Source organism: Oncorhynchus nerka, linkage group LG26, assembly GCF_034236695.1.
Source record: "Oncorhynchus nerka isolate Pitt River linkage group LG26, Oner_Uvic_2.0, whole genome shotgun sequence".
NCBI lineage: Eukaryota > Metazoa > Chordata > Actinopteri > Salmoniformes > Salmonidae > Oncorhynchus > Oncorhynchus nerka.
The window spans coordinates 36,452,201-36,478,722 of record NC_088421.1 but is presented as its reverse complement, the minus strand read 5'-3'; the positions used below and the strand labels follow the sequence as shown (position 1 = coordinate 36,478,722).

Genomic DNA, 26,522 nt, shown 5'->3' with positions numbered 1-26,522 from the left:
TTCTGATAATACTAGTCCTGTTTGAATCGACATCCCTGTGTTTTTAGACAAATGTCTGTTTTACAAGTGTTGCTTGCGGTTTGAGCAAGAAAACAAACTGATTCGATAAATTGATCGAAGTCCTCTGCATAGTTTACATATGAAGGGCTTACATGTATTAACTTTGACAATGAATGCTTTTGTTTATACGTGTTTTGCAAATGAATTGAACATTGCCAAATGCATCATTAACACATATTGCACCTGTTTAATGCAAATTAGAGGTTGATCGATTAATCGGAATTGTCGATTTTAATAACAATCGGAAATCGGTATTTTGGATGCCGATAAAAAAATATATATATATATTGAATATTTTTTAAATAAAAAATGTGGAACTTTATTTAACGAGGCAAGTCAGTTAAGAACACATTCTTATTTTCAATGACAGCCTAGGAACAGTGGGTTAACTGCCTTGTTCAGGGGTAATTCACGGTAATTTGCTAGCTAGCATTAAACTTATCTTATAAAAATCAATCATTCATAATCACTAGTTAATTACACATGGTTGATATTACTAGTTTATATAGCGTGTCCTGCGTTGCATATAATCGATGCGGTGCGCATTCGTGAAAAAGGACTGTCGTTGCTGCTACGTGTACCTAACCATAAACATCAATGCCTTTCGTCAAATCAATACACAGAAGTATATATTTTTAAACCTGCGTATTTAGCTAAAAGAACGGTTAGCAGGCAATATTAACCAGGTGAAATTGTGTCACTTCTCTTGCGTTCATTGCAGTTTGGGCCGCCTGGCTCATTGCGAACTAATTTGCCAGAATTTTACGTAATTATGACATAACATTGAATGTTGTACAATGTGGCAGCAATATTTAGACTTAGGGATGCCACCCGTTAGATAAAATACTGAACGGTTCTGTATTTCACTGAAATAATAAACGTTTTGTTTTTGAAATTATAGTTTCCGGATTCGGCCATATTAATGACCTAAGGCTCGTATTTTATCGTTATTATGTTATAATTAAGTCTATGATTTGATATTTGATAGAGCAGTCTGACTGAGCGATGGTAGGCAGCAGCAGGCTCGTAAGCATTCATGCATTTTGCCAGCAGCTCTTCGCTGTGATTCAAGCATTGAGCTGTTTATGACTCCAAGCCTATCAACTCCCGAGATTAGGCTGGTATAACCGATTTGAAATTGCTAGCTAGTTAGTGGGGTGTGTGCTAATAGCGTTTCAAACGTGACTCGGAGTGGTTGTTCCCCTTGCTCTGCAAGGGCCGCGGCTTTTGTGGAGCGATGGGTAATGCTGCTTCGAGTGTGGCTGTTGTCGATGTGTTCCTGGTTCAAGCCCAGTTAGGGGCGAGGAGAGGGACGGAAGCTATACTGTTACACTGGCAATACTAAAGTGCCTATAAGATCATCCAATAGTCAAAGGTATATGAAATGCAAATGGTATAGAGAGAAATGGTCCTATAATTCCTTTAACAACTACAACCTAAAACTTCTTACCCGGGAATATTGAAGACTCATGTTAAAAGGAACGACCAGCTGTCATATGTTCTCATGTTCTGAGCAAGGAACTTAAACGTTAGATTTTTTACGTGGCACATAATGCACTTTTACTTTCTTCTCCAGCACTTTGTTTTTGCATTTTTTAAACCAAATTGAACATGTTTCATTATTTATTTGAGGCTAAATTGATTTTATTTATGTATTATATTAAGTTAAAATAAGTGCTCATTCAGTATTGTTGTAATGTTCATTATTACAAATAAATATAAAAAAATTGTCCGATTTAATCGGCATCGGCTTTTTTTTGGGTCCTCCAATAATCGGTATCGGCGTTGAAAAATCATAATCGGTCGACCTCTACTTTTAATAGATCGCAAAGCAGCATACAACCAGGCTAAACGTTTGGAAGAAGTTCACTTTCTCATCCATAGCCTAAAAATGCATATCAAATGCAAGTTAGCTGTTTAGCTCCCATCTGTAGGCTGGGGGCATTTAGGATGTCTTCTACTGCGGATCGCTGGAATAACCTAATGATTATGATCACACTTCTTCAATTCAAATATTATGGCAACACTATACCAAAGATGGTTTGGTTTAGGAACTTGGGAACCAAGCTGGAGTTCAGTGTAGCCTGTCATCGCCTGGACTTGTTGAAATATCTCTCCTCCTAGAGAAAAACTTCTGTTAAAAAACAAGTTACAATTACAGGTGACAGTTTGGGGGGAAAACATATATCGAATCGTCCTCTGGAATAATGGGCATTCTGGGGTATTAAATACATAACCAATGTTCTCTGGTTATACTTGGTCCTGTGCAAATAGCAAATATTATTCACAAAATGTAGGCCAAAAAAATGCATCTTTAGAGAATGCAATGCTCAGATACGATCTGTAGAAAGGCTGTCTTCAACATAAAAGCTGATTTTGAGTGTTTCAACACAATATGCACCGAAGCCCAACTGAAACCCTATTAGAAACACGTTGGATCGTTTTCACAGCCTTTTCTTTGCAACTGGTCAAATTGTGCACATTTTTCAAATGACATCAATCTTAGTTTTTTCTTTCTGCTTTGTGTTTTCTCCCCAGTCCCTAAACGTCTTTGCTCCGCGACAGAAGACCGAGAACTTTACAGACGTTAACTAGATTTGAAGCATTAATTCTCTTTATATATTAAATTATTCTTGTTGAGCAAGAGTTTATTTAGTCTTCTAGGGCAACATATGTCTATAATTAGATAAACGTAGCTTCTCTTTTGTCAAGGTGACTAACAAATAGCCTACCAAATTGTCTAAATCAGGAAAAACAATATCCTGCACTCGTTTTGCAGTCTGACTGTAGCCTCGAGTGCATTTTTCTATATTTGCGTGTTAGGGTTGGGCGTGGGCCTCAGATTTTCCCTGTATCACATATAGTCGGGTGGTTGCGGATGGGTTATTAGCGATTTTGAGCGGGTGAACAAACAGCGGACCCATGCACTACTAACACGCACAGTTTACAGAACCTAAGAAGAACATCTATCGGACAGTGCAAGAGCTGCTGCTTCAACTCCAACGTATCGTTCGTTGCTGCTGGAGTGCAACATGCTTTTATAAGCCCAATCACTGCCCAACAATTCTAAGTACAATTGCTTGTTAAAAACAGTTTTGATGGCCATGGTTTGAAAATATATACGATGGTAATTGAAGCACGCTTTTCAATTCGCCATTCAAATGCACAGGCAACGATAGGCAGGCTTCAAGTGCATCACATAGCACTTTGCAATGAGCATTGCAGTATGCTTTTTGAAAACGTACTTCATTGTTTGAAACCTGACCGTTTTATGAGGCATGTCTTACATTGCTTCAAAGTACACTATAGTGTAATTTCACCTCAAAATATATTATATTTAATAAATATGGTACTTAACACAGCATTTGACCCAAACTGTTTTTGTAACAATGAGTTAGACATGATGAATCCAATGAAATGGTCCAATGTCACCTCTGGACCTCCCCACACCCCTTGCCAATCCCCCCCAACAACGAGTGTATATGATCAGTTCTCTGTCAGGCAAGTAGTATGGAGCTGCGGATTGGAATATTGCTTCATCCTATGTAATGTATTCTCAGTAAAAACATTTTTTTAGATCCTGGTAAGATAAATTAATTATTGATATCGTTAGGTTTATTTTTGCATCATACATCCTTATATTACCTGGTTCTGACCACCTAGATGGAGTTGTTCCTGCTATTAGGTGAACACTGAGATGTATTCTCAGTGAATATAATTTATTTTCTCTGGTAAGAGAGATTAGTAATTGAAGTTGTTAGGTTTATGTCCCATCCTACATCCTGTTATTACAAGGTTCTGACCTCTGACAGATATCATTCTGAGCACCGTGGGTTCATGCCCTAATTGGGTTACGCACCCAATGCACATGGGTCCGGTAAATTTCAAAAATGTTAGGCACATGTAAAATGCTGCCAGTCAAATGTCAGGCACCACATTTCCCCAGTGGAAACCAAGGTACATGGCTAGGCTATTTTTAGGAATTGCCTTGGGACCTCTATGCAGTGAACACACCCACACACACCCAGTCTTGGCACATCTTCCAAGCAGACTGCAGTTCTTCAGTCCTAGATTAGCATGTGGGCTACACTCCAGCAGCAGAGAGAGGAAGGGGTAGATTAAGCTAGCATATCCAGCAGCTGGGATTGTGTGTCGGTCTGTGTAGGTTGTGTGTGTGTGTGTGTGTGTCGGTCTGTGTAGGTTGTGTGTGTGTCGGTCTGTGTAGGTTGTGTGTGTGTCGGTCTGTGTAGGTGTTGTGTGTGTGTCGGTCTGTGTAGGTTGTGTGTGTCGGTCTGTGTAGGTGTGTGTGTGTCGGTCTGTGTAGGTTGTGTGTGTCGGTCTGTGTAGGTTGTGTGTGTCGGTCTGTGTAGGTTGTGTGTGTGTGGTCTGTGTAGGTTGTGTGTGTGTGTGTGTCGGTCTGTGTAGGGTGTGTGTGTCGGTCTGTGTAGGGTGTGTGTGTCGGTCTGTGTAGGGGTGTGTGTGTGTAGGTTGGTCTGTGTAGGTTGTGTGTGTGTCGGTCTGTGTAGGTTGATTGTGTGTGTGTGTCGGTCTGTGTAGGTTGATTGTGTGTGTGTGTCGGTCTGTGTAGGTTGATTGTGTGTGTGTGTCGGTCTTTGTAGGTTATGTGTGTGTGTGTGTGTCGCTCTGTGTAGGTTATGTGTGTGTGTGTGTGTCGGTGTGTGTAGGTTATGTGTGTGTGTGTGTCGGTCTGTGTAGGTTATGTGTGTGTGTCGGTCTGTGTAGGTTATGTGTTGTGTGTAGGACTGTGTAGGTGTGTCGGTCTGTGTAGGTTGTGTGTGTGTGTGTCGGTCTGTGTGTGTGTCTGTGTGTGTTCGTCAGTACTAAATGTGACTTTCAGTAAGGGCGTGTTTGTGTATTGTGCAAAGTCAGGACTGTCGTCCGTTCTGTTCCTGGACTATATTTGGACATTTGGTAACTTTTGACAGCCACGCTAACAGTCAGGCAGGCTGATGGTAAACTGGCCTAAGCCTTTATCTCACTCTGACTGCCGTTTTGACGATCTGTGAATTGGATACTATTCTGTTCTGTGGGGACTTTCCCTTCATTTTAATGTTGACAGCAACAATTCGATTTTGACACTGCAGTTTTATTTTTTGCAAAGCAATGCTTCTGCCCGGTTGGAGAATGACAGGTACAGAAGGTGTTTGTAGTGTAGAAATCGTTTGATGGTAATTTGTTCATCTGTATGAGTGTTTTTTCCTTTGGACAGTTTCTTGTCAAACAAGCACAACAGACAAATCATACTGAAAGTTACTGAGAGAACAGGTGTAGAAACCACACCTTCTAAACTACATTTTTCTCCCATTAGACCTGGTGTCGCTGTTCGACCTGGAGAATGACCTCCCAGACGAGCTGATCCCCAACGGGGACCTGGGTGGCCTGATGAGCATGCCCTCCAACGGTGCCCCTGGTGGGGGGGGAGGAGTGCCTGGAGGAGGTCCCCGGGGCCTGGGCTCCATGGTCCCTGATGCTGCCGCCAAACACAAGCAGCTGTCTGAGCTCCTGAGAGCGGGCGGTGCTGGGTCCGGTGGCATGGGCCCCATGATGGGGAAAGTCCCCATGGGCCAGGGCTCGCCCAACCAAGCCCAGAAAGGAAGCCCTGCCAGCGGACAACAAGGCAACGGCTCCATGGCGGGCTTCAACCAGGCTATGATGAACAGCCATGGACACGGGATGCCGGGCCAGGTGATGAACGGGGCCCTGGGGCCGGCAGGACGGGGCAGGCTGGGGCTGCAGCAGTACCAGCTCCAGGCCATGCAGGGTGCTGGGGGGGGCGTGGGGCCGGGAGGCAGCAGTGTGCTGGCTGAGACTCTGGCTCAGGGAGGAGGGCAGATGGGAGCTCACAACACCATGAACGCCCAGCAGGCTAGCAACATGAATAAGGTGAGTGTTGGTGCATGTACTGTCTGTTTACTGTCTGGCTTCACTTGGGACCGAGGGTTTTGACGAGTCTGGTCAGGAAAAGTCATTGCCATGGCCTATGATTTGTGATTGTAAAACTGGAGTAAATACATTGGTCATTTATATATACAGTACCTGTCAAGTTTCGACACATTTACTCATTTGAGGGTTTTTCTTTATTTTTACTATAGAATAATAATGAAGACATCAAAACTATGAAATAACACATGGAATCATCTAGTAAACAAGAAAGTGTTAAACAAATCAAAATATACTTAATATTTGACATTCTTCAAAGTAGCCACCCTTTGCCTTGACAGCTTTTGCACACTCTTGGCATTCTCTCAACCAGCTTCACCTGGAATGCTTTTTCAACTGTCTTGAAGGAGTTCCCACTTATGATGAGCACTTGTTGGCTTCACTCTGCGGTCCAACTCATCCCAAACCATCTCAATTGGTGTTTAGGTCGGGTCATTGTGGAGGCCAGGTCATCTGATGCAGCACTCCATCACTCTTCGTTTTGGTCAAATATCCCTTACACAGCCTGGAGGTGTGTTTTGTCAATGTCCTGTTGAAAAACAAATGATAGGCCCACTAAGTGCAAACCAGGTGGGATGGCGTATCGCTGCAGAATGCTGTGGTAGCCATGTTGGTTATGTCTGCCTTGAATTCTAAATAAATCACTGAGTGTCACCAGCAAAGCACCATCACACCACCACCTCCGTGCTTCATCTTGAGAACCACACATGTGGAGATAACCCATTAATCTACTCTGCATCTCACAAAGACACGGCTATTGGAACCCATCAGACCAAAGGACATATTTCCACCGGTGTAATGTGCATTGCTTGTGTTTCTTGGCCCAAGCAAGTCTCCTTTTCTTACTGGTGTCCGTTAGTAGTGGTTTCTTTGCAGCAACTCGACCATGAAGGCCTGATTCATGCAGTCTCCTCTGAACAGTTGTTAAGATGTCGGTTACTTTAACTCTGTGAAGCATTTATTTGGGCTGCGATTTCTGAGGTAACTCAAATGAATTTATCCTCTGCTGCAGAGAACTCTGCATCGTCCTTTCCTGTGGCGGTCCTCATGAGAGCCAGTTTCATCATTGCGCTTGATGGTTTTTGCGACTGCACTCGAAGAAGCTTTCAAAGTTCTTCATTTTCTGTCTGAAATTAATGATAGACTGCCATTTCTCTTTGCTTATTTGAGCTGTACTTGCCATAATATGGGCTTTCTTCTGTATACCCCTCCCACCATGTCACAACAACCAATTGGCTCAAACATGAACTTTTAACAAGGCAAATCTGTTCATTGAAATGCATTCCAAGTGACTACCTCATGAAGCTGGCTGACAGAGTGCCCAAGAGTGTGCAAAGCTGTCATCAAGGCAAAGGGTGGCTACTTAGAATAATCTCAAATATACAATCATTTTAGGTTACTACATGATTTCATAGTTTTGATGTCTTCACTATTATTCTACAATGTAGAAAATGGTACAAATAAAGAAAAGTTGTGTCCAAACTTTTGACTGGTACTGTATATTTATCTTTTATTTCATTATATTCATCCAGGCTTGACACCGATGGGAGTGGGAAGTGATGTCCTTGCTTTACTGTGTCCCACAGTCTTCCCGTGCTCTGGGAGCAATGCTTTCTAACTGGCTTGTTCATGGCATCATGGCTGTCTGTTTCATGCTTTGCATCAGGACATCTGTCTGTCCAGATAGGAAGCTTGTTGTTGGTTTGGTGACAGAATTGTCGGTACAGCTCTGGTATCCCTGCTCATATCACTGCTGAGCTATGAGATTCAAAGTCATGTCTCTGTTTGGAACAGGGATTCCCTGCTCAGTGTGAGTGTGCATTGTTCTTGTACCGATTGAGCGCTATAATCCCTGTTGGTCAGTACATGTACACATGCATCTGTTGGGTCTCTCTCTGATGCATCCTTGTCTCCCACCCACCATATGCACATCCATCTGTAATCTTACCCTGGGATTTTGGGAGGAACAGGACACCCAGCTGGGGTGTTGAAGACATCCCTCCAGGACAGCAGAAGTGACCTTTCATAGCATGTTAGGAGCACAGGCTGACCTCCGAACAGTTTTTTCCAATAACAGGATTTTTCCTGTAGCTACTGTAGTCAGAGTTCTCCATAGCGGATCAATGCTAACGTTATCAACTGGATTCCCTTGCTTGGCTAGCTGGTTGGAGCAACTGGAGTCAGCCTGCTGTCTGCTCTGAGGTCAGTGTATTGGGTGAATAGGTGTTCCCTCGCCTGTCTCGCTTGTAGGTAAGGCTGAGGCTAAAGCATGGAGAGAGAGGCCCATATAAATGTATTTAATTTGAATTCTATGGTTAGGCCTGTAACTTGATTATAGCTTGGTATTTCATTAATATCCCATAGACTTAGGCCTACTATTTACCTGCTTCGAGTTGTTTTGGAATGTGGATATAGGTGGGTGAAGGGAGATTATTTCCTTTGCAGAAACGTACTGATGACAAGTCTGAGAAAGCATAGTAGTGTTTAGAGAAAGACTAGCTCGATCTGTTGATTTGTGAAAAGTGTGTAGTAGTTGTGTGGTAGTGCTAGTTTCAGGGATGTCTATGGGTTTTCTCTGCTACTGTTGTGGCTTGACAGGAAACTACGGGGAAACCAGCTTGCTAGTTCATACAGACTCGACACATGCAGGCCGTCACCACATAAAACAAACCCCCAGGCTCGCTGACACACGTGACTGTCTGGCGTTGCTTTCTTACACAGTACTGACCGGGAGTAACATCATGTCTTCCATAGTTAGGCCCCAGCAACAGTAGCAGGGTCAACCCTGGGTGTATCTTCACCATCTAACCTACTGCCAGGAGAAAGAGGGATTTCAAGCCGTGGAGGATAGTGTGTACATGCCATGGTACGTTGGTTAGGCTGTGGTTGCTAGATAAAAGAGCTGGCTCTGGCAGTATTGACATTGCACAGCTGCCACAAGACTAACGCATGCTGCTGAAGTGTGGCAGACACCAGAGTGTCAGCCCAGCGTTCTTAGTATCTGTCTGAATCAGCAGCAGGTTTGGGGTCAATTCCATTCATTCAGACAGTAGACCAAACAAAAATCATCATTCCAAATGTTTCTAATTGAAGAGAAAAGTATTTTCAGTGTACTTCCTGAATTGAAATAGAATTCATCCCCACCTTGATGAGCAGACATGCTTTACATACAGCACCCCCGCTAGCTAGAGTACACCTACTGTTGCCATTCAGAGATGTGGTGGTCTGTGAGAATCAGTAGGACGGTTCAGTAGGCACAACAACATGAGACAACTTCTAGTAAAAAGAGGGGGAAGGGAAGTGCTGCTAAGGTACACAATAGTAGATTTTGGAAGACAGAAGGTGCTCTTTGGTTAACATCTTAGAGCTACCCCCCTACTTTTTTCAATTTCCGCCTGAAGACATACCCAAATCTAACTGCCTGTAGCTCAGGCACATAACCAAGGATATGCATATTCTTGATTTCATTTGAAAGAAAACACTGAAGTTTGTGTAAATGTGAATTGAATGTAGGAGAATATAACACAATAGATCTGGTTTAGATAATACAATGAAAAAACCATACGTATTTTCATTTTTGTTGTTGTATCTTTAAAATGAACAAGACAAAACAAACATTCAGATAGGATGATGGGGACAATTTCAGTGATAAATATAAGAGGGCAACAGTACTTGTGCAACGTTTCAGAATGATAACTTCCAAAATGAGTGTGCTACATGACATTTATCATGAAGTCACCTAGGTGTCCCACACAAGTAGCCCAAATGTACCCAAATGGCCAAATTGGTAAAGTTATACATTTTGAATGGAATAACTATATACAAAATACCAAAATGGTATTCTAACCCCCCCCAAATAAAATGGAGAAAAAACATTTAAAAAAAAAACCATTAACAAAATAACACTTTCAATATTTGGAAGAGCCTCAGTCCTCTACACAATATTGTGCTGCTGATGCCATGTGCCACAGCAGTCTCTTTCTGCTGTAAAGCAGAGGGTCACCAAGCTGGTGGTGCAGGTGATGGGGGACTTCCATGCTGTGCCCTTTTGGCCCTGAGGCACATCCATGCCTGCAGAAATAAATTTGGGCAGATGAACACCACTTGTGGCAGGAGCTGGATGAACCAGCTTCAGTGGGGGATGGACACCTTGGCACAGGGGCTCCCATTCGGAGTCAGTGTCACTGTGTAAGAAAATGTTCAGTTAGAATAGTTTCACATATGAGCCCTGTATCAAAAGGTATAATAAACAGATATATATAAAGTACAGGGAACATAAGGTTGAATATATTATTATGACCTGCTAGATCTACTGTATTTTATATTATGACATTTCAGCTAGATCTACTGTCTCTATTATATTACAACAGACCAGCTGTATCTACTGTCTCCATTTCACTTTGGCCATTGTTGTGGGCCTGCCCTCCCCTCAACAGCCTCAAATAGGCTATTTCATTTCACAAATAATATTTTACATTATTAATTTCAAACAACGGCATTGGCATGAGAAACTTACCAGTCCAAAACGATGTCCTCTCCGTTCAAAAAATATTCCTCCATTTGGGAATCGCTAAATTAATCGTCCTACAACAATCTGTCTCATTTTCCCGATCAATTTCTTCTAAAATTGTGTGTACATCTGTATATCTAGACTCCAATTTAGCGTTCCCTGACTTAGTCGCCATACTGATTGATGTATAAACAGCTGAAGACGCACTTTACCAAAACAATGTTGTGCGTAACATGCGTTGCTCCTTCCGGTATGAAACTTCAATGACCCTCTTTACGCCAGAGTTTACTACATGGATTGGTCTTCCAACACATAAACATTACATATTGCCGTTTACCTCAGCTCATTGGCTATCTACCCAGCTAGATTTCAAGATGATCAGTGGTCATTGGGTTAAAATACAGTCAATCAACGAAACAGCGGTCATATCATTGGTGCACAATGATGTCATTACTTGTTGTCTTCAAATCGGTTTCTTACAGTCAATACATCCCGCGAAATGACCCATCAGGTTTGGTTGTGTTACAAACACACCAGTTGATTGCAATGAAACCAAACATAACTGGAAAAGTCACGTTCTGTGTGGGTTATTTACCTGGATTTTTTTTTTTTTTTTTTTTTTTTTACCTTTATTTAACCAGGTAGGCTAGTTGAGAACAAGTTCTCATTTGCAACTGCGACCTGGCCAAGATAAAGCATAGCAGTGTGAACAGACAACACAGAGTTACACATGGAGTAAACAATTAACAAGTCAATAACACAGTAGAAAAAAATGGGCAGTCTATATACAATGTGTGCAAAAGGCATGAGGAGGTAGGCGAATAATACAATTTTGCAGATTAACACTGGAGTGATAAATGATCAGATGGTCATGTACAGGTAGAGATATTGGTGTGCAAAAGAGCAGAAAAGTAAATAAATAAAAGAACAGTATAAAAACAGTATGGGAATGAGGTAGGTGAAAATGGGTGGGCTATTTACCAATAGACTATGTACAGCTGCAGCGATCGGTTAGCTGCTCGGATAGCTGATGTTTGAAGTTGGTGAGGGAGATAAAAGTCTCCAACTTCAGCGATTTTTGCAGTTCGTTCCAGTCACAGGCAGCAGAGTACTGGAACGAAAGGTGGCCAAATGAGGTGTTGGCTTTAGGGATGATCAGTGAGATACACCTGCTGGAGCGCGTGCTACGGATGAGTGTTGCCATCGTGACCAGTGAACTGAGATAAGGCGGAGCTTTACCTAGCATGGACTTGTAGATGACCTGGAGCCAGTGGGTCTGGCGACGAATATGTAGCGAGGGCCAGCCGACTAGAGCATACAAGTCGCAGTGGTGGGTGGTATAAGGTACTTTAGTGACAAAACGGATGGCACTGTGATAGACTGCATCCAGTTTGCTGAGTAGAGTGTTGGAAGCCATTTTGTAGATGACATCGCCGAAGTCGAGGATCGGTAGGATAGTCAGTTTTACTAGGGTAAGCTTGGCGGCGTGAGTGAAGGAGGCTTCGAGGGATTCGAAGTGGGATTCGAGATGGTCAGTGACCTGTTTGTTGACTTGGCTTTCGAAGACCTTAGATAGGCAGGGCAGGATGGATATAGGTCTATAGCAGTTTGGGTCCAGGGTGTCTCCCCCTTTGAAGAGGGGGATGACTGCGGCAGCTTTCCAATCCTTGGGGATCTCAGACGATATGAAAGAGAGGTTGAACAGGCTGGTAATAGGAGTTGCGACAATGGCGGCAGATAGTTTCAGAAATAGAGGGTCCAGATTGTCAAGCCCAGCTGATTTGTACGGGTCCAGGTTTTGCAGCTCTTTCAGAACATCTGCTATCTGGATTTGGGTAAAGGAGAACCTGGAGAGGCTTGGGCGAGGAGCTGCGGGGGGGGCGGAGCTGTTGGCCGAGGTTGGAGTAGCCAGGCGGAAGGCATGGCCAGCCGTTGAGAAGTGCTTATTGAAGTTTTCGATAATCATGGATTTATCGGTGGAGACCGTGTTACCTAGCCTCAGTGCAGTGGGCAGCTGGGAGGAGGTGCTCTTGTTCTCCATGGACTTCACAGTGTCCCAGAACTTTTTGGAGTTGGAGCTACAGGATGCAAACTTCTGCCTGAAGAAGCTGGCCTTAGCTTTCCTGACTGACTGCGTGTATTGGTTCCTGACTTCCCTGAACAGTTGCATATCACGGGGGCTATTCGATGCTATTGCAGTCCGCCACAGGATGTTTTTGTGCTGGTCGAGGGCAGTCAGGTCTGGAGTGAACCAAGGGCTGTATCTGTTCTTGGTTCTGCATCTTTTGAACGGAGCGTGCTTATCTAAAATGGTGAGGAAGTTACTTTTAAAGAATGACCAGGCATCCTCAACTGACGGGATGAGGTCAATGTCCTTCCAGGATACCCGGGCCAGGTCGATTAGAAAGGCCTGCTCACAGAAGTGTTTTAGGAAGCGTTTGACGGTGATGAGGGGTGGTCGTTTGACTGCGGCTCCGTGGCGGATACAGGCAATCAGGCAGTGATCGCTGAGATCCTGGTTGAAGACAGCGGAGGTGTATTTGGAGGGCCAGTTGGTCAGGATAACGTCTATGAGGGTGCCCTTGTTTACAGAGTTAGGGTTGTACCTGGTGGGTTCCTTGATGATTTGAGTGAGATTGAGGGCATCTAGCTTACATTGTAGGACTGCCGGGGTGTTAAGCATATCCCAGTTTAGGTCACCTAACAGAACAAACTCTGAAGCTAGATGGGGGGGCGATCAATTCACAAATGGTGTCCAGGGCACAGCTGGGAGCTGAGGGTGGTCGGTAGCAGGCGGCAACAGTGAGAGACTTATTTCTGGAGAGAGTAATTTTCAAAATTAGTAGTTCGAACTGTTTGGGTATGGACCTGGAAAGTATGACATTACTTTGCAGGCTATCTCTGCAGTAGACTGCAACTCCGCCCCCTTTGGCAGTTCTATCTTGACGGAAGATGTTATAGTTGGGTATGGAAATCCTTGAATTTTTGGTGGCCTTCCTGAGCCAGGATTCAGACACGGCAAGGACATCAGGGACATCAGAGTTAGCAGAGTGTGCTAAAGCAGTGAGTAAAACAAACTTAGGGAGGAGGCTTCTGATGTTGACATGCATAAAACCAAGGCTTTTTCGATCACAGAAGTCAACAAATGAGGGTGCCTGGGGACATGCAGGGCCTGGGTTTACCTCCACATCACCCGCGGAACAGAGAAGGAGTAGTATGAGGGTGCGGCTAAAGGCTATCAAAATTGGTCGCCTAGAGCGTTGGGGGCAGAGGATAAGAGGAGCAGGTTTCTGGGCATGGTAGAATATATTCAGGGCATAATGCGCAGACAGGGGTATGGTGGGGTGCGGGTACAGCGGAGGTAAGCCCAGGCACTGGGTGATGATGAGAGAGGTTGTATCTCTGGACATGCTGGTTGTAATGGGTGAGGTCACCGCATGTGTGGGGGGTGGGACAAAGGAGGTAACAGGGGTATGCAGAGTGGATCTAGGGGCTCCATTGTGAACTAAAACAATGATAACTAACCTGAACAACAGTATACAAGGCATATTGACATTTGAGAGGGACATACAGCGAGGCATACAGTAATCACAGGTGTTGAATTTGGAAAGCTAGCTAAAAACAGTAGGCGAGGCTAATTAGCTAGCACAACAAACAGCAGGTAAAATGGCGTTGACTAGGCAACGGGGCCGACAGGTAAAACAAACAAGCAGAATGGAGTACCGTGATTAATGGACAGTCCAGCGTGCGTCAGCTATGTAGCCAAGAGATCAGTGTCCAGGGGGCAGCGGTGGATGGGCAGGGAAGCTGGGCTGGCGAGTGTTATCCAGGTTTTTAAAAAACTAACAATGACTAAATAGCTTGTAGCTAGTTAGCTGGTTAGCGTCTGGAGGTTCTTGAGTGTGTCATAAAAATAAAATTAAAAGTAATAGCGATTCCGTATCACATTGGGTGAGGCAGGTTTCCGGAAGGTATAAACAAATTAAAAATCAAAAAGAGATAGAAAGTAAATGGGTTCAGAGAGTGATTGGGACGCGGTGGTTCAGACTGTTAGCAGGCCTTTGCTAACAAGCTAACAGTTCGTAGGCCCGGGCTAGACAAGTTAGCAGTTAGCAGACCGGAGCTTGACAAGCTAGCCGTTAGCAGGCCGAATTAGCAAGCAGGGAGATAGCGAGGGCTAGAGAGTTAACCTTTGGGGGACGTCGCGATGGGGTGAGTCTGTTTATTCCTCTTCATGCGGTGACATCGACAGACCGGTCGTGGGCCCGGGTAATTGTAGCCCATGAGTATGCTACAGGTGCTCTAGTACGCTAGGTGAGCTGGAGACACAGCGATTCAGAAAGCTCGCGGGCCTTGGCCAGCAGATGGATCTTTGGCGATGTCGCAACGGAAAAGCCTGTTGAAACCACCTCGGACGATTACGTCGGCGGACCAGTCGTGATGGATCGGCGGGGCTCCGTGTCGGCAGTAGAGGGTATTGTTGGACCTCTTCGGCTAGTCGGGAGATGGGCTTAGCTCGAGGCTAGCTCAAGGCTAACTGGTGCCACTCGGAATGCAGCTAGCTAGTTGCGATGATCCGGTGTAAAGGTTCAGCTCTTGCGGTAGGAATCCGGAGATGTGGTAGAGAAAAAGCAGTCTGATATGCTCTGGGTTGATGTCGCGCTGGTGTCCTAGTTAGCTTTGAAGACCGCTAGCAGTGGCTAGCTACTAGCTAGTAGCTAGTTAGCTGGCTAGCTTCTGATGAGGGTTCCGGTTCTAAAGTATAGAAAAAGCAGATTCGAACCGCATTGGGTGATGCGGGTTGCAGGAGAGTATATTCAGCCTGTAGTTGGAAAGTGAGATTAAAATATGTACGAAATATATACAGAAAAAAAACCGAGGAGAACTATATTTACACTATACAGGACGGGACAAGACAAACACACGTCCGACTGCTACGCCATCTTGGATCAAGATGTGTCGTCAAAAATGGAATGAGACGGAATTCAAGACGCAAGCGGTTCACAAAATGTTTCGTGTTAGGCTATAAAAATTGATTTGATCAAATAAAAGACAATTGATTGTGTAACAATGAGCATTGGGATTGCAAACAGACGAAGATCGTCAAAGGTAAACAATTTATTTCATTGCAGTTTGTGATTTTGTGTGCTGGTTGAAATAGTTGTTTTTTATGGGGCTCTAATTGCATCGTATTCTTTTGCAGTAAATCCTTTTTTAAATCTGACAGCGCAGTTGGATTAGCAAGATTCTAGGCTTTCGACCCATGTGAGACACTTGTATTTTCATTAATGTTTAATATGACTATTTTTGTAGCGATCACCGTATGTTGTCGAATTTAATCCCGCTAACCCCGTTCGGTGCGCAGAGAGGTTAAAGGGGCACATTGGTCATCAAAAAACGAGGAGGACCAAGGCACTTCATATAATGAATTAAAATGCCTATCTGTATGGCATGTTCAATGGAAACTAAGTTTAATATCTCTGACGCATTTCCTCTGCATGGTCTTCCTCAGGGAGTACAAAGAAATGATAATATCCTCTTTTGAACAGCTTTTCCAGTCAGCTCTGATTTGAAGGGAGAGTGGTTACAGAATTCATTGGACAACATCTAGTTGTCTAGTCCACCTCAAGCTGAACCTCGGCAAGACGGAGCTGCTCTTCCTCCCGGGGAAGGACTGCCCGTTCCATGATCTCGCCATCACGGTTGACAACTCCATTGTGTCCTCCTCCCAGAGCGCTAAGAACCTTGGCGTGATCCTGGACAACACCCTGTCGTTCTCAACTAACATCAAGGTGGTGGCCCGTTCCTGTAGGTTCATGCTCTACAACATCCGCAGAGTACGACCCTGCCTCACACAGGAAGCGGCGCAGGTCCTAATCCAGGCACTTGTCATCTCCCGTCTGGATTACTGCAACTCGCTGTTGGCTGGGCTCCCTGCCTGTGCCATTAAACCCCTACAACTCATCCAGAACGCCGCAGCCCGTCTGGTGTTCAACCTTCCCAAGTTCTCTCACGTCACCCCGCTCCTCCGCTCTCTCCACTGGCTTCCAGTTGAAGCTCGCATCCGCTACAAGACCATGGTGCTTGCCTACGGAGCTGTGAGGGGAACGGCACCTCAGTACCTCCAGGCTCTGATCAGGCCCTACACCCAAACAAGGGCACTGCGTTCATCCACCGGCCTGCTCGCCTCCCTACCACTGAGGAAGTACAGTTCCCGCTCAGCCCAGTCAAAACTGTTCGCTGCTCTGGCCCCCAATGGTGGAACAAACTCCCTCACGACGCCAGGACAGCGGAGTCAATCACCACCTTCCGGAGACACCTGAAACCCCACCTCTTTAAGGAATACCTAGGATAGGATAAAGTAATCCTTCTCACCCCCCCCTCTTAAAAGACTTAGATGCACTATTGTAAAGTGGCTGTTCCACTGGATGTCATAAGGTGAAAGCACCAATTTGTAAGTCGCTCTGGATAAGAGCGTCTGCTAAATGACTTAAATGTAAATGTAAATCTAGTAAGCTTTACGATACACATTAAAAAGTGAAATACTGTACATATGTTATCAAAAAATTCAACTCCAAGCTAGAAGCATCAGAACGCCTAGAAAGGTAGTTCTAACCTTAAATATGACTGGGCAAAGTGTCAAGAATAGGAGAGCTGTCTATTCCATAGTACACTGGAACACAGCAAACATGGACAACAGTCTAAACATAGCTGAGGGCAATAGAGCAAAATGTCCACTAGATGACAGAAAATGGACCTCTCACAACCCTACAGGAAAGGTGAGAAATCCAAATCTTCATTTAGGGTACTTAGTGGCATGTAATTTGTAAATTCATATCTTCATTTAAACCAGGGTACTTAGTGGCATGTAATTTGTAAATCCAGATCTTCATTTACACCAGGGTACTTAGTGGCATGTAATTTGTAAATCCATATCTTCGTTTAAACCAGGGTACTTAGTGGCATGTAATTTGTAAATCCATATCTTCATTTAAACCAGGGTACTTAGTGGCATGTAATTTGTAAATACATATCTTCATTTAAACCAGGGTACTTAGTGGCATGTAATTTGTAAATTCATATCTTCATTTAAACCAGGGTACTTAGTGGCATGTAATTTGTAAATTCATATCTTCATTTAAACCAGGGTACTTAGTGGCATGTAATTTGTAAATCCATATCTTCATTTACACCAGGGTACTTAGTGGCATGTAATTTGTAAATCCATATCTTCATTTAAACCAGGGTACTTAGTGGCCTGTAGTCTGTAAATCCATATCTTCATTTAAACCAGGGTATTTAGTGGCCTGTAATTTGTAAATCCATATCTTCATTTAAACCAGTGTACTTAGTGGCCTGTAGTTTGTAAATCCCAAAATGTTCCCTTTGGTTTAGCTGTTTAAGATGGTCCCCTTTTCTAAATGAGGCCGGAACATGAAGGGAGGCAGGGTTGCCATGGTGTAAGGACTTGTAGTGCCTTGCCATCGTCTTCATTGCCTACCCGTATGGCGTACTTGTGTTCCGCTAAGCTGTCTTGAAGGCGTCTCTTTGTCCGTCCAATGTAGAACACCTTGCACTGTGGACATTCCAAACTGTAGATGACATGAGTGGTTTTACAGTTAATGAAGTGCTTGACTTGATACTCCATTTTAGAAGCTGTCAACAGAATACTTTTCCTGTGCGATAGTTCTGCAATGGTGGCACTGGTTGCACGTAAAAGAGCCTTTGGGTTTGTGGTCTGGCCATGAGACAACTATTTGAAACAGAGACAACCACAACCTGGTATACTCTCAGGTCTGTCGTTGTTTCCGGTAGCTACAGTACTGCTACCAATGCCATTCAAAGAAATTCAAGCGGTACACCCCTGGTTTGGCATAGGGCATGTGAACTCTCATTCTCTATTTTGTTTTCTTTCTCATTCATTCTCCGTGAGTCCTCTTTCTCTCTCGCTGTCCCTCTAACATTCTCTTCCTCTGTCTAATTTACCTTCATACTTTTTCTTTCTCATTTTCTTCTTTCTCTTCCAATTGTGTGTGTGTGCTGGCCCTCCCCGGCCCCTTGGCTCATAATGGAGCTGTAAATCATGTTAAGGGGATGTGTGTGTGGAAGGAGAGAAAGGAGGAGGAGCGAGGGATGGAGAGGGGGGAAGCGGCTATTTCAGAGGCCGTCTCCACATCTGTCTGGGGTGTGTTTTGAATGTATTACTTTTTAGTGCATGTTCGCTCTAGTTAGAATTTGGGAGTTGATTCCCCTGCGCTGTTGTGTGTTTTATGCTTGGGTTGTATACTGGAGTATTTTGAAATGCCAACTGTATAATCTTCAGTACCGGTATGATAAAAAGAGTGCGTGTTGGGGCGTCTTAAAGCTGTTGTGACTATGGAAGATGTGCTAAATAACAGCTCAGGTAGGAAGGAGTGTGTGTCAGAGCTAAGGAGGGCCAGTCTAGAGTTGGCCTGCGTGTAAAAAGTTCAAGCTTGAAGTGTGTTAGCCAGTCAGTAAGGGTGTGCGTGCCTGTGTTAGCCCAGGCGCGTGAGACCGTTTGTTTGTGGGAGACTAAAGTGAACGTGAGGCAGAGAAGAAGTCGGCGTTTCAGAGCTCCACTGTATGTAGGGGGTGGGGCAGACTAGAGCTCAGCTGTTGAGCGTGGCTACACTGCTGCTGGTCTCCGCCTCTTTCATCTGTCTGCTGGAGCGCTGACAACGGCGGGAGAGCCTCCTCCTCGCCACTAAGCACAGCGGAGCACAGTAGAGGAGCATGCTGCTAGAGCAGAACAGGCAGGGCTGTGTACACATGCACACCAGGAGAGGGATGGACTAGAAATGGGGATTGGGTCATCATGCTCGATTGCTAGTCATCCAACATACTGAAGTGGCAATCAGTAGTTGAAATGATAACAAATGATCTCCTCGCCCCTGTTTCGATAAAAAGCCGAGGGATTGGGCTGGGGAAATGTAATCACTCTCCAATTCAAAGACAGAGCTATGGATGCAAGGACTGTCTTTGATATCAAAAGTATAGTTTTAACCATGATTTGCGGGTAAACAGTGTTTGTTTACATTTAATTTGTTTATAAACATTGGGGTAAAACAAGCTTATATTTTGGGTTCTGATGGGGTACGACATTGTAAGCTAATTAGGTATTTATTGGGTACATATCATAAAGTCCAAAAATGGATGAGGTAACTGCTGATTGACACTTGAAGACCTGAGCTATACACTGACAAAACATTAAGAACGCCTGCTCTTTCCATGACATCGACTGACCAGGTGAATCCAGGTGAAAGCTATGATCCTTTATTGATGTCACTTGTTAAATCCACTTCAATCAGTGTAGATGAAGGGGAGGAGACAGGTTAAAGAAGGATTTTTAAGCCTTAAGACAATTGAGACATGGATTGTGTATGTGTGTCATTCAGAGGGTGAATGGGGAATACAAATGATGTACAGTCCATGTGTAAAGTATTCAAACCCCTTTCCCTTTTCCACATTTTGTTACGTCACAGCCGTATTCTAAAATGGGTTAAATAAATGTTTTTCTTCATCAATCTATACACAATACCCCATAATGACAGTGTGAAAAAAGTTTTTCAAAATTTTAGAAAATGTATTTTTATTTACCTAAGTATTCAGATGCTTTGCTAATAGACTTGAAATTGAGCTCAGGTGCATCCTGTTTCCATTGATCATCCTTGAGATGTTTCTACAACTTGATTGGAGGCCGCCTGTGGTAAATTGAATTGATTGGACATGATTTGGAAAGGCAAATACACCTAAAGGACTCTCAGACCATTAGGAACAAGATTCTCTGGTCTGATGAAATCAAGATTGAACGCTTTGGCCTGAATGCCAAGCGTCATGTCTGGAGGAAACCTGGCACCATTCCTACAGTGAAGTATAGTGGCAGCATCCTGCTGTGGGGATGTTTTTCAGCGGCAGGGACTGGGATACTTGTCAGGATTGAGGAAAAGATGAATGGAACAAAGTACAGCGAGATCCTTGATGAAACCTGCTCCAGAGAGCTCAGGACCTCAGACTGGGTCGAAGGTTCACCTTCCAACAGGAAGGTTCACCTTCCAACGACTCTAAGCACACAGCCAAGACAACGCAGGAGTGGCTTTGGGACAGTCTCTTAATGTCCTTGACTGGCCTGGACTTGAACCTGATCGATCATCTGTGAAAATAGCTGTAGCGCAACGCTCCCCACCAACCTGACAGAGCTTGAGAGGATCTGCGGAGAATGGGAGAAACTCCCCAAATACAGGTGTGCCAAGTTTGTAGTGTTTTACCCAAGAAGACGCAAAGGCTGTAATCGCTGCCAAAGGTGCTTCAACAAAGTACGGAGTAAAGGGTCTGAATACTTTTGTAAATGTGATCTTTCAATCTAAACCTGTTTTTGCTTTGTCATTTTGGGGTATTGTGTGCAGATTGATGTGGGGGGGGGAAACAAGTCTATCCATTTTAGTATACGGATGTAACATAACAAAATTAATACTTTCCGAATGCACTGTAAAGGCCTTTGAATGGGGTGTGGCAGTAGGTGCCAGGCGCACCGGTTTGTGTCAAGAACTGCAACGCTGCTGTGTTTTTCACGCTCAACAGTTTCCCGTGTGTATCAACATCCAGCTGACTTGACACAACTGTGGGAAGCATTGGACTCAACATGGGCCAGCATCCCTGTGGAACGCTTTGGACACCTTGTAGAGGCCTTAGCCTGAATTTGTCAGGGCATGTGGAGGGCAAAAGGGGTTGCAACTCAATATTAGGAAGGTGTTTCTAAGGTTTGGTACACTCATTGTAGATGTCACAATTGCATGTTTTTAAACCTTATTGGTCATATTGGAAGATAAAAATGTGTGTTTTTAAAAATGTATTCTAAAGAGATTGTAGCTGCGCACCTAACTATTCTGTCCATGCCTGCAGCAGATCTTGCACCACCCATTGGCTCTGAAATGGTGTATTTTATGTGTTCAACTCCCATTGAGAAGCTAGTCAAGGAAGTTTAATGATGGTAGATGGATAGATAAATGGATGGGATTTGGCAGCCACTCATGGGTAAATGTTTCTTTCATACCTCTGTTTCCTTATTTGCCTGATTTTGCGTTTGGCAGTTCTAACGATGGGGGGGGACAAAGACCTGTTGAAATAAGTCACACTGCATCTGACCGCTCTCTCCTATTTTCATCCATTTCAATGAGCTCCTCCACAAGATCCCACATGTATAATCATCTACACGTAACTTGTAAGACATATATTCATATCTATACCTAGCCTGTGTTAGGTTTAGGTGCTCCCTGTTTACTATCACATGTTGTGGTTGAGAGATGGCGTGATTTGGGGAGGCCTTGTAACAGGGGCCACTTCCTCTTATCTCAACCACGGAGAGACAGATGTCAACCGCCAGACCCGCCATTGCACGTCATTCTCCCCTTCTAGACAATCCCCACAGAATCAGTGCTAAAACACCAGGCTCTTTGGTATTGTGTGCAGTAGGGAAACCTGTGGCTGGGCTTTGTAGTGTTGGGGTCCAATTTCATTTGAACCCAATAGGTTAGTTTCACGGTTTTACAGTCCCAAATCATACATTGTCCTGGTCCTTCTTGACCCATTTTGAAACTCATGAACAGAGACCTGGTTCACCTCAGAGATGGTCCTAATCCCTTGTCTCTCTGTAGATGGCTATGGCTGGCAGTCCTTTTGGGCAGCAGTACGGTCAGGGCGGGGCCCAGCAGCAGATGGGGGTGAACGCCCAGCAGCAGCTCCGGAACAAGGCAGCCCTTGCCAACAGCCTGCCCCCCTTCCCCAGTGACCTGAAAGGGGCCAACAGCCTGCCCCCCTTCCCCAGTGACCTGAAAGGGGCCAGCAGCATGCCAAACCTGGTAAGTTCCTCCAACTTTGTAGAAAAGGGGAAATGCAAACCTGCGGTAAGTTTACACGATGACCTAAACGGAGGGTTCTGGGAAAGATCTGTTTCCATTTGGATCTCGAGCCTCTTCGTCTCACCCCCTTAAACAGTTGGAATCCGATAGCTGTCTGGGGGTCACAAAAATCAGCTCTCAGATCTGATGTGGTCCCCATGCCTTTGTGTTTCAGACTTGTTACCTTGCCCCTACCCTCTTGGTGTTCTCACATATGAAAGTACTGACTATACAAATGATATGTTGGAATCTCCACTCAGTTTATCAGAGAGTTAAGTGAAGCATCATCATATTAATGTGCACACCTACCTAGTCCTTTCAGATGTTTGAACACTGAAGAGATTAGATTAGGCCCTAGTTAGGGGTTTTAGAGACCAGTCCTCTATCATTGACCCCTAGATCCTACGTACAATGAGAGGATTGGTTGAAGCAATACGGTGAAAATGACCCCCTGCCTATCAAATCCTTTCAGATTTAGTCTCCCGTAGTGACAACTCTCCTGAAGTCCATTAGTCTCTGCATTGACTTTGAATAACGCTGCAGTTCCCAATGCCACGGTATTGGAACAATTATTCTGACACATTTCTCTTCCATCTCCAAAAACCAGGCCTGGAATGCAGAATGAGAGATTGTTGGAGGGGGAAACATTTGTTAAAAGGCACTCCACTCAGAATATTGTTGTACAGAGAGAGAGAGAATGAGGGAAAGAGGAAGAGAAAAAGAGAGGGGTCTCTTTCAAGGCACTGAGTAAATACTGCATGCAAATCTCTCTCCCAGGAACAGGAAAAGGGCCTAATGAACTCATTACAGAGGAAATAGTTGTGTTTCTATTTTGGTTAAAGGTTAATGGAGTCTTATGTGAAATAGTTGGATGTATACCAGGCCTTTTGGGGGGGGGGGGCTTTTCTTTCTTTTTTGATTCATTCACTGGCTGCCTCCCATTATTCTGTCTGGGAATCGTTCTTTCTCTGTTCACCACTCTTCCCCCGCCGCTCTTTGTCTTTCTCACACAAATGTTTTCCCTCTTTCTCCCTAATCAAACCTCACCCCGTTGATCTCGGCATAAATGTGTTGTAGATCAGCTTTTCTTTTTCAAATTGTGAAAGTAATGTACTTGTATAAGTAGGCTTAATTACAGGGATTGGGTGATTCCATTTCAATATAAATGGTTCAGGGATCCAATTCAAGCATCCCAGTTCCAATTCAAGTAATTGGGTTCAAGCTAAGTTACAAATAAATCCAGTCTGCCTCACTTATTTGTTGCGTTTCCCTCCCAAGGCCCAGATGCAGCAGGTATCCTCCATGGTCCCTGGCGGTGGGGTGTCTGCAGCGACGGCGAGCCACACGGCCGACCCAGAGAAACGCAAGCTCATCCAGCAACAGCTGGTCCTGCTGCTCCACGCCCACAAGTGCCAGCGGCGGGAGCAGGCCAATGGGGAGGTGCGGGCCTGCGCCCTGCCACACTGCCGCACCATGAAGAACGTCCTCAACCACATGACCCATTGCCAGGCCGGCAAGTCCTGCCAGGGTGAGTGTCTGGGGAAGGAGGGTTGTGGTGTTGGTTGCTGGTTAAGTGTTGGTTGCTGGTTAAGTGTTGGAGGACTGAGCCTGTGTGAATATGATTGAACACACACTCGTTAATGTCCAACGGGATATCAGCTTTACTCCATTTAATGTAAGAAGTCAAGTTGGTTACCTTTCTCTGTGCTGCTGTGTCCAAAGCCCCTCTCTCCTCCTTCTCCATGGCTCCATCTGAATTGGTCTTTCTGCTATTCTGCTATTCCTGGCATCCTATCTGCTCAACTACTTCTCAACCGTATTGGAGGAGAAGGTTGAAGGTCCCTGCCCTCTGACCTTCTCTGTGTGTTTTGAGGAGGAAGTGAAGAGAGGATTTGCAGAATTGAGGAAAGATTCACTTGGAAAGAAGCATGGTCTTCCATTCCCTCCCTCCTGTTTGCCCCGGTGACTGACTGAAATCCCGCTCCAGCCTATATTAATAGTGAGGACACCAGCAGCTATTAATCCCGGGGCTTGTTTTAAAAGCCTGTCTGGGTGCTTAGGCCTAATGTAAATACTCGAGTGGCTTTAGTCTCCACACTGAGTCTCTGTCTGGGTGGCTACGGCGCTTTCCTCCCGCCCCGTGCTGCTCTGGACATTAAAGGGTGTCTCTAGGTCGAAGGCCTCTGACTTTTAACCCCTGAGGTGCCAGTCATATTGGTAATGTGTTTTAATGGCTATGGGGTCAAATGAGGATATATGATGTTCTAGGTCTCATCCGGTTTTAGTTGGGTTGTGCTGTTTACGTGTTTTTAAAATGGCTTATATTAGTGATTATTTGTTTAAAATTCCTTGTTGTTGATTGGGTTTGCCGGTTCCAATGTTGTATTTGGTTTAACATTTTGTGGTGTAATATCTCACGTACCGACTAGCCCTGTGGGATAGCCCGCTAGCAATTCAAATAAATAATCGTAATATTAAACATTTATGAACGTACAAGTATCTTATATCATTTAAAAGCTTCAATTCTTGTTAATCTAACTGCATTGTCCGATTTACATTTGGCTTTACAGCGAAAGCATACCATGCAATTGTTTGAGGACGATGCCCCACAACATATTTTTCAACCAGCACAGGCTTCATGAAATCACATGGCAATTAAATAAATCACTTACTTTTGAAAATCTTCCTCTGTTTGCAATCCCAAGGGTCCCAGCTACAACATGAATTGTTGTTTTGTTAGATAAAATCCTTCTTTATATCCCAAAAGGTCTGTTTAGTTGGCGCCATCGATTTCAGTAATCCACTCTTTCAACATGCAACTCCACTCTTTCAACAGACAAAGGAATCCAAAGAGCTACCGATACACTTTGTTCAAACAAGTCAAACTACGTTTCTATATAATCCTCAGGTACGCTAAAATGTAAATAAACTATAATTTTTCATACGGAAAGACGTTTTTTCAATAGAAAAGTGAAATTGGCAGGCGCGTGTCCTCTGTCTCGCGCAAACAAATTGATTTTCCACTGAGACTCTTTGTGCTAAAACTCCTAATTCTTACTCATTTTGTAAGAAACAAGCCTGAAACCTTCAACAAAGACAGTTGACATCTAGTGGAAGCCATAGGAATTGAAATCTGGGAGCTAGAATTGCATAGGACCCATAGCTTTCCATTATAAGAGCCTGGGACATAAAAAATAATAATAATTATGGTTGGTTTTTCTTTAGATTTTCGACTACCATATCAGTTGTGTTATAGTCGCATACATTATTTTAACATTTCTACAAACATCAGTGTTTTCTATCCAATGCTACTTATATGCATATCCTGACTTCTGGGCCTGAGTAACAGGCAGTTTACTTTGGGCACGTCAGTCAGGCAGAAATTCAGGAAAATAAACCCTAGCCCTAATTATTAATGATAACTCAAATACTTGAGGCTTTTCTTTAAGTAATATTAACTCTGGGATGAGACTTATTTGATGTTAGCAGGAGTAGAATGACCTCTTTTATACTCTTGAAAGGATGAATGTTAACTTCCACTTAACCTCTAGCGACGAGCAATCCCGTATCCGGGAGCGTAATCATAGCCTCAAGCACATTACCATAACGCAACATTTCCTATTCATGAAAATCGCAAATGAAATGAAATAAATATATTCAAACACAAGCTTAGCCTTTTGTTAACAACACTGTCATCTCAGATTTTCAAAATATGCGTTACAGCCAACGCTAGACAAGCGTTTGTGTAAGTTTAGCATGGCATAATGCTATGCTAGGCTGTGCTGGCAGCAGGCAACATTTTCACAAAAATAAGAAAAGCAACCAAATTAAATCATTTACCTTTGAAGAACTTCAAATGCTTTCACTCAGGAGACTCCCAGTTAGATGTTCCCTTTGTAGGCGAAAAACGTCACGTTTGTTCATCCTGCTTGGCTGAGAAATCGACAGAAAAATACTTAAACTATAATGCATTAGCATAACGCAACTTTTTCTATTCATGAAAATCACAAATGAAATGAAATAAATATATTGAAACACAAGCTTAGCCTTTTGTTAACATCTTGCGTCGAGCCAAC

At 44.0% G+C, this 26,522-nt stretch overlaps 1 protein-coding gene across 1 annotated transcript in view; it reads left to right on the top strand.

Annotated features, from left to right (window-relative positions):
- Window positions 1-26,522, top strand: part of crebbpb (CREB binding protein b) — an 82,634-nt gene that overhangs the window by 15,550 nt on the left and 40,562 nt on the right. The window contains 3 exon segments of the mRNA XM_065010585.1: window positions 5,390-5,964; window positions 22,204-22,407; window positions 23,725-23,974. Coding sequence (XP_064866657.1) covers window positions 5,390-5,964; window positions 22,204-22,407; window positions 23,725-23,974 — 1,029 coding nt within the window.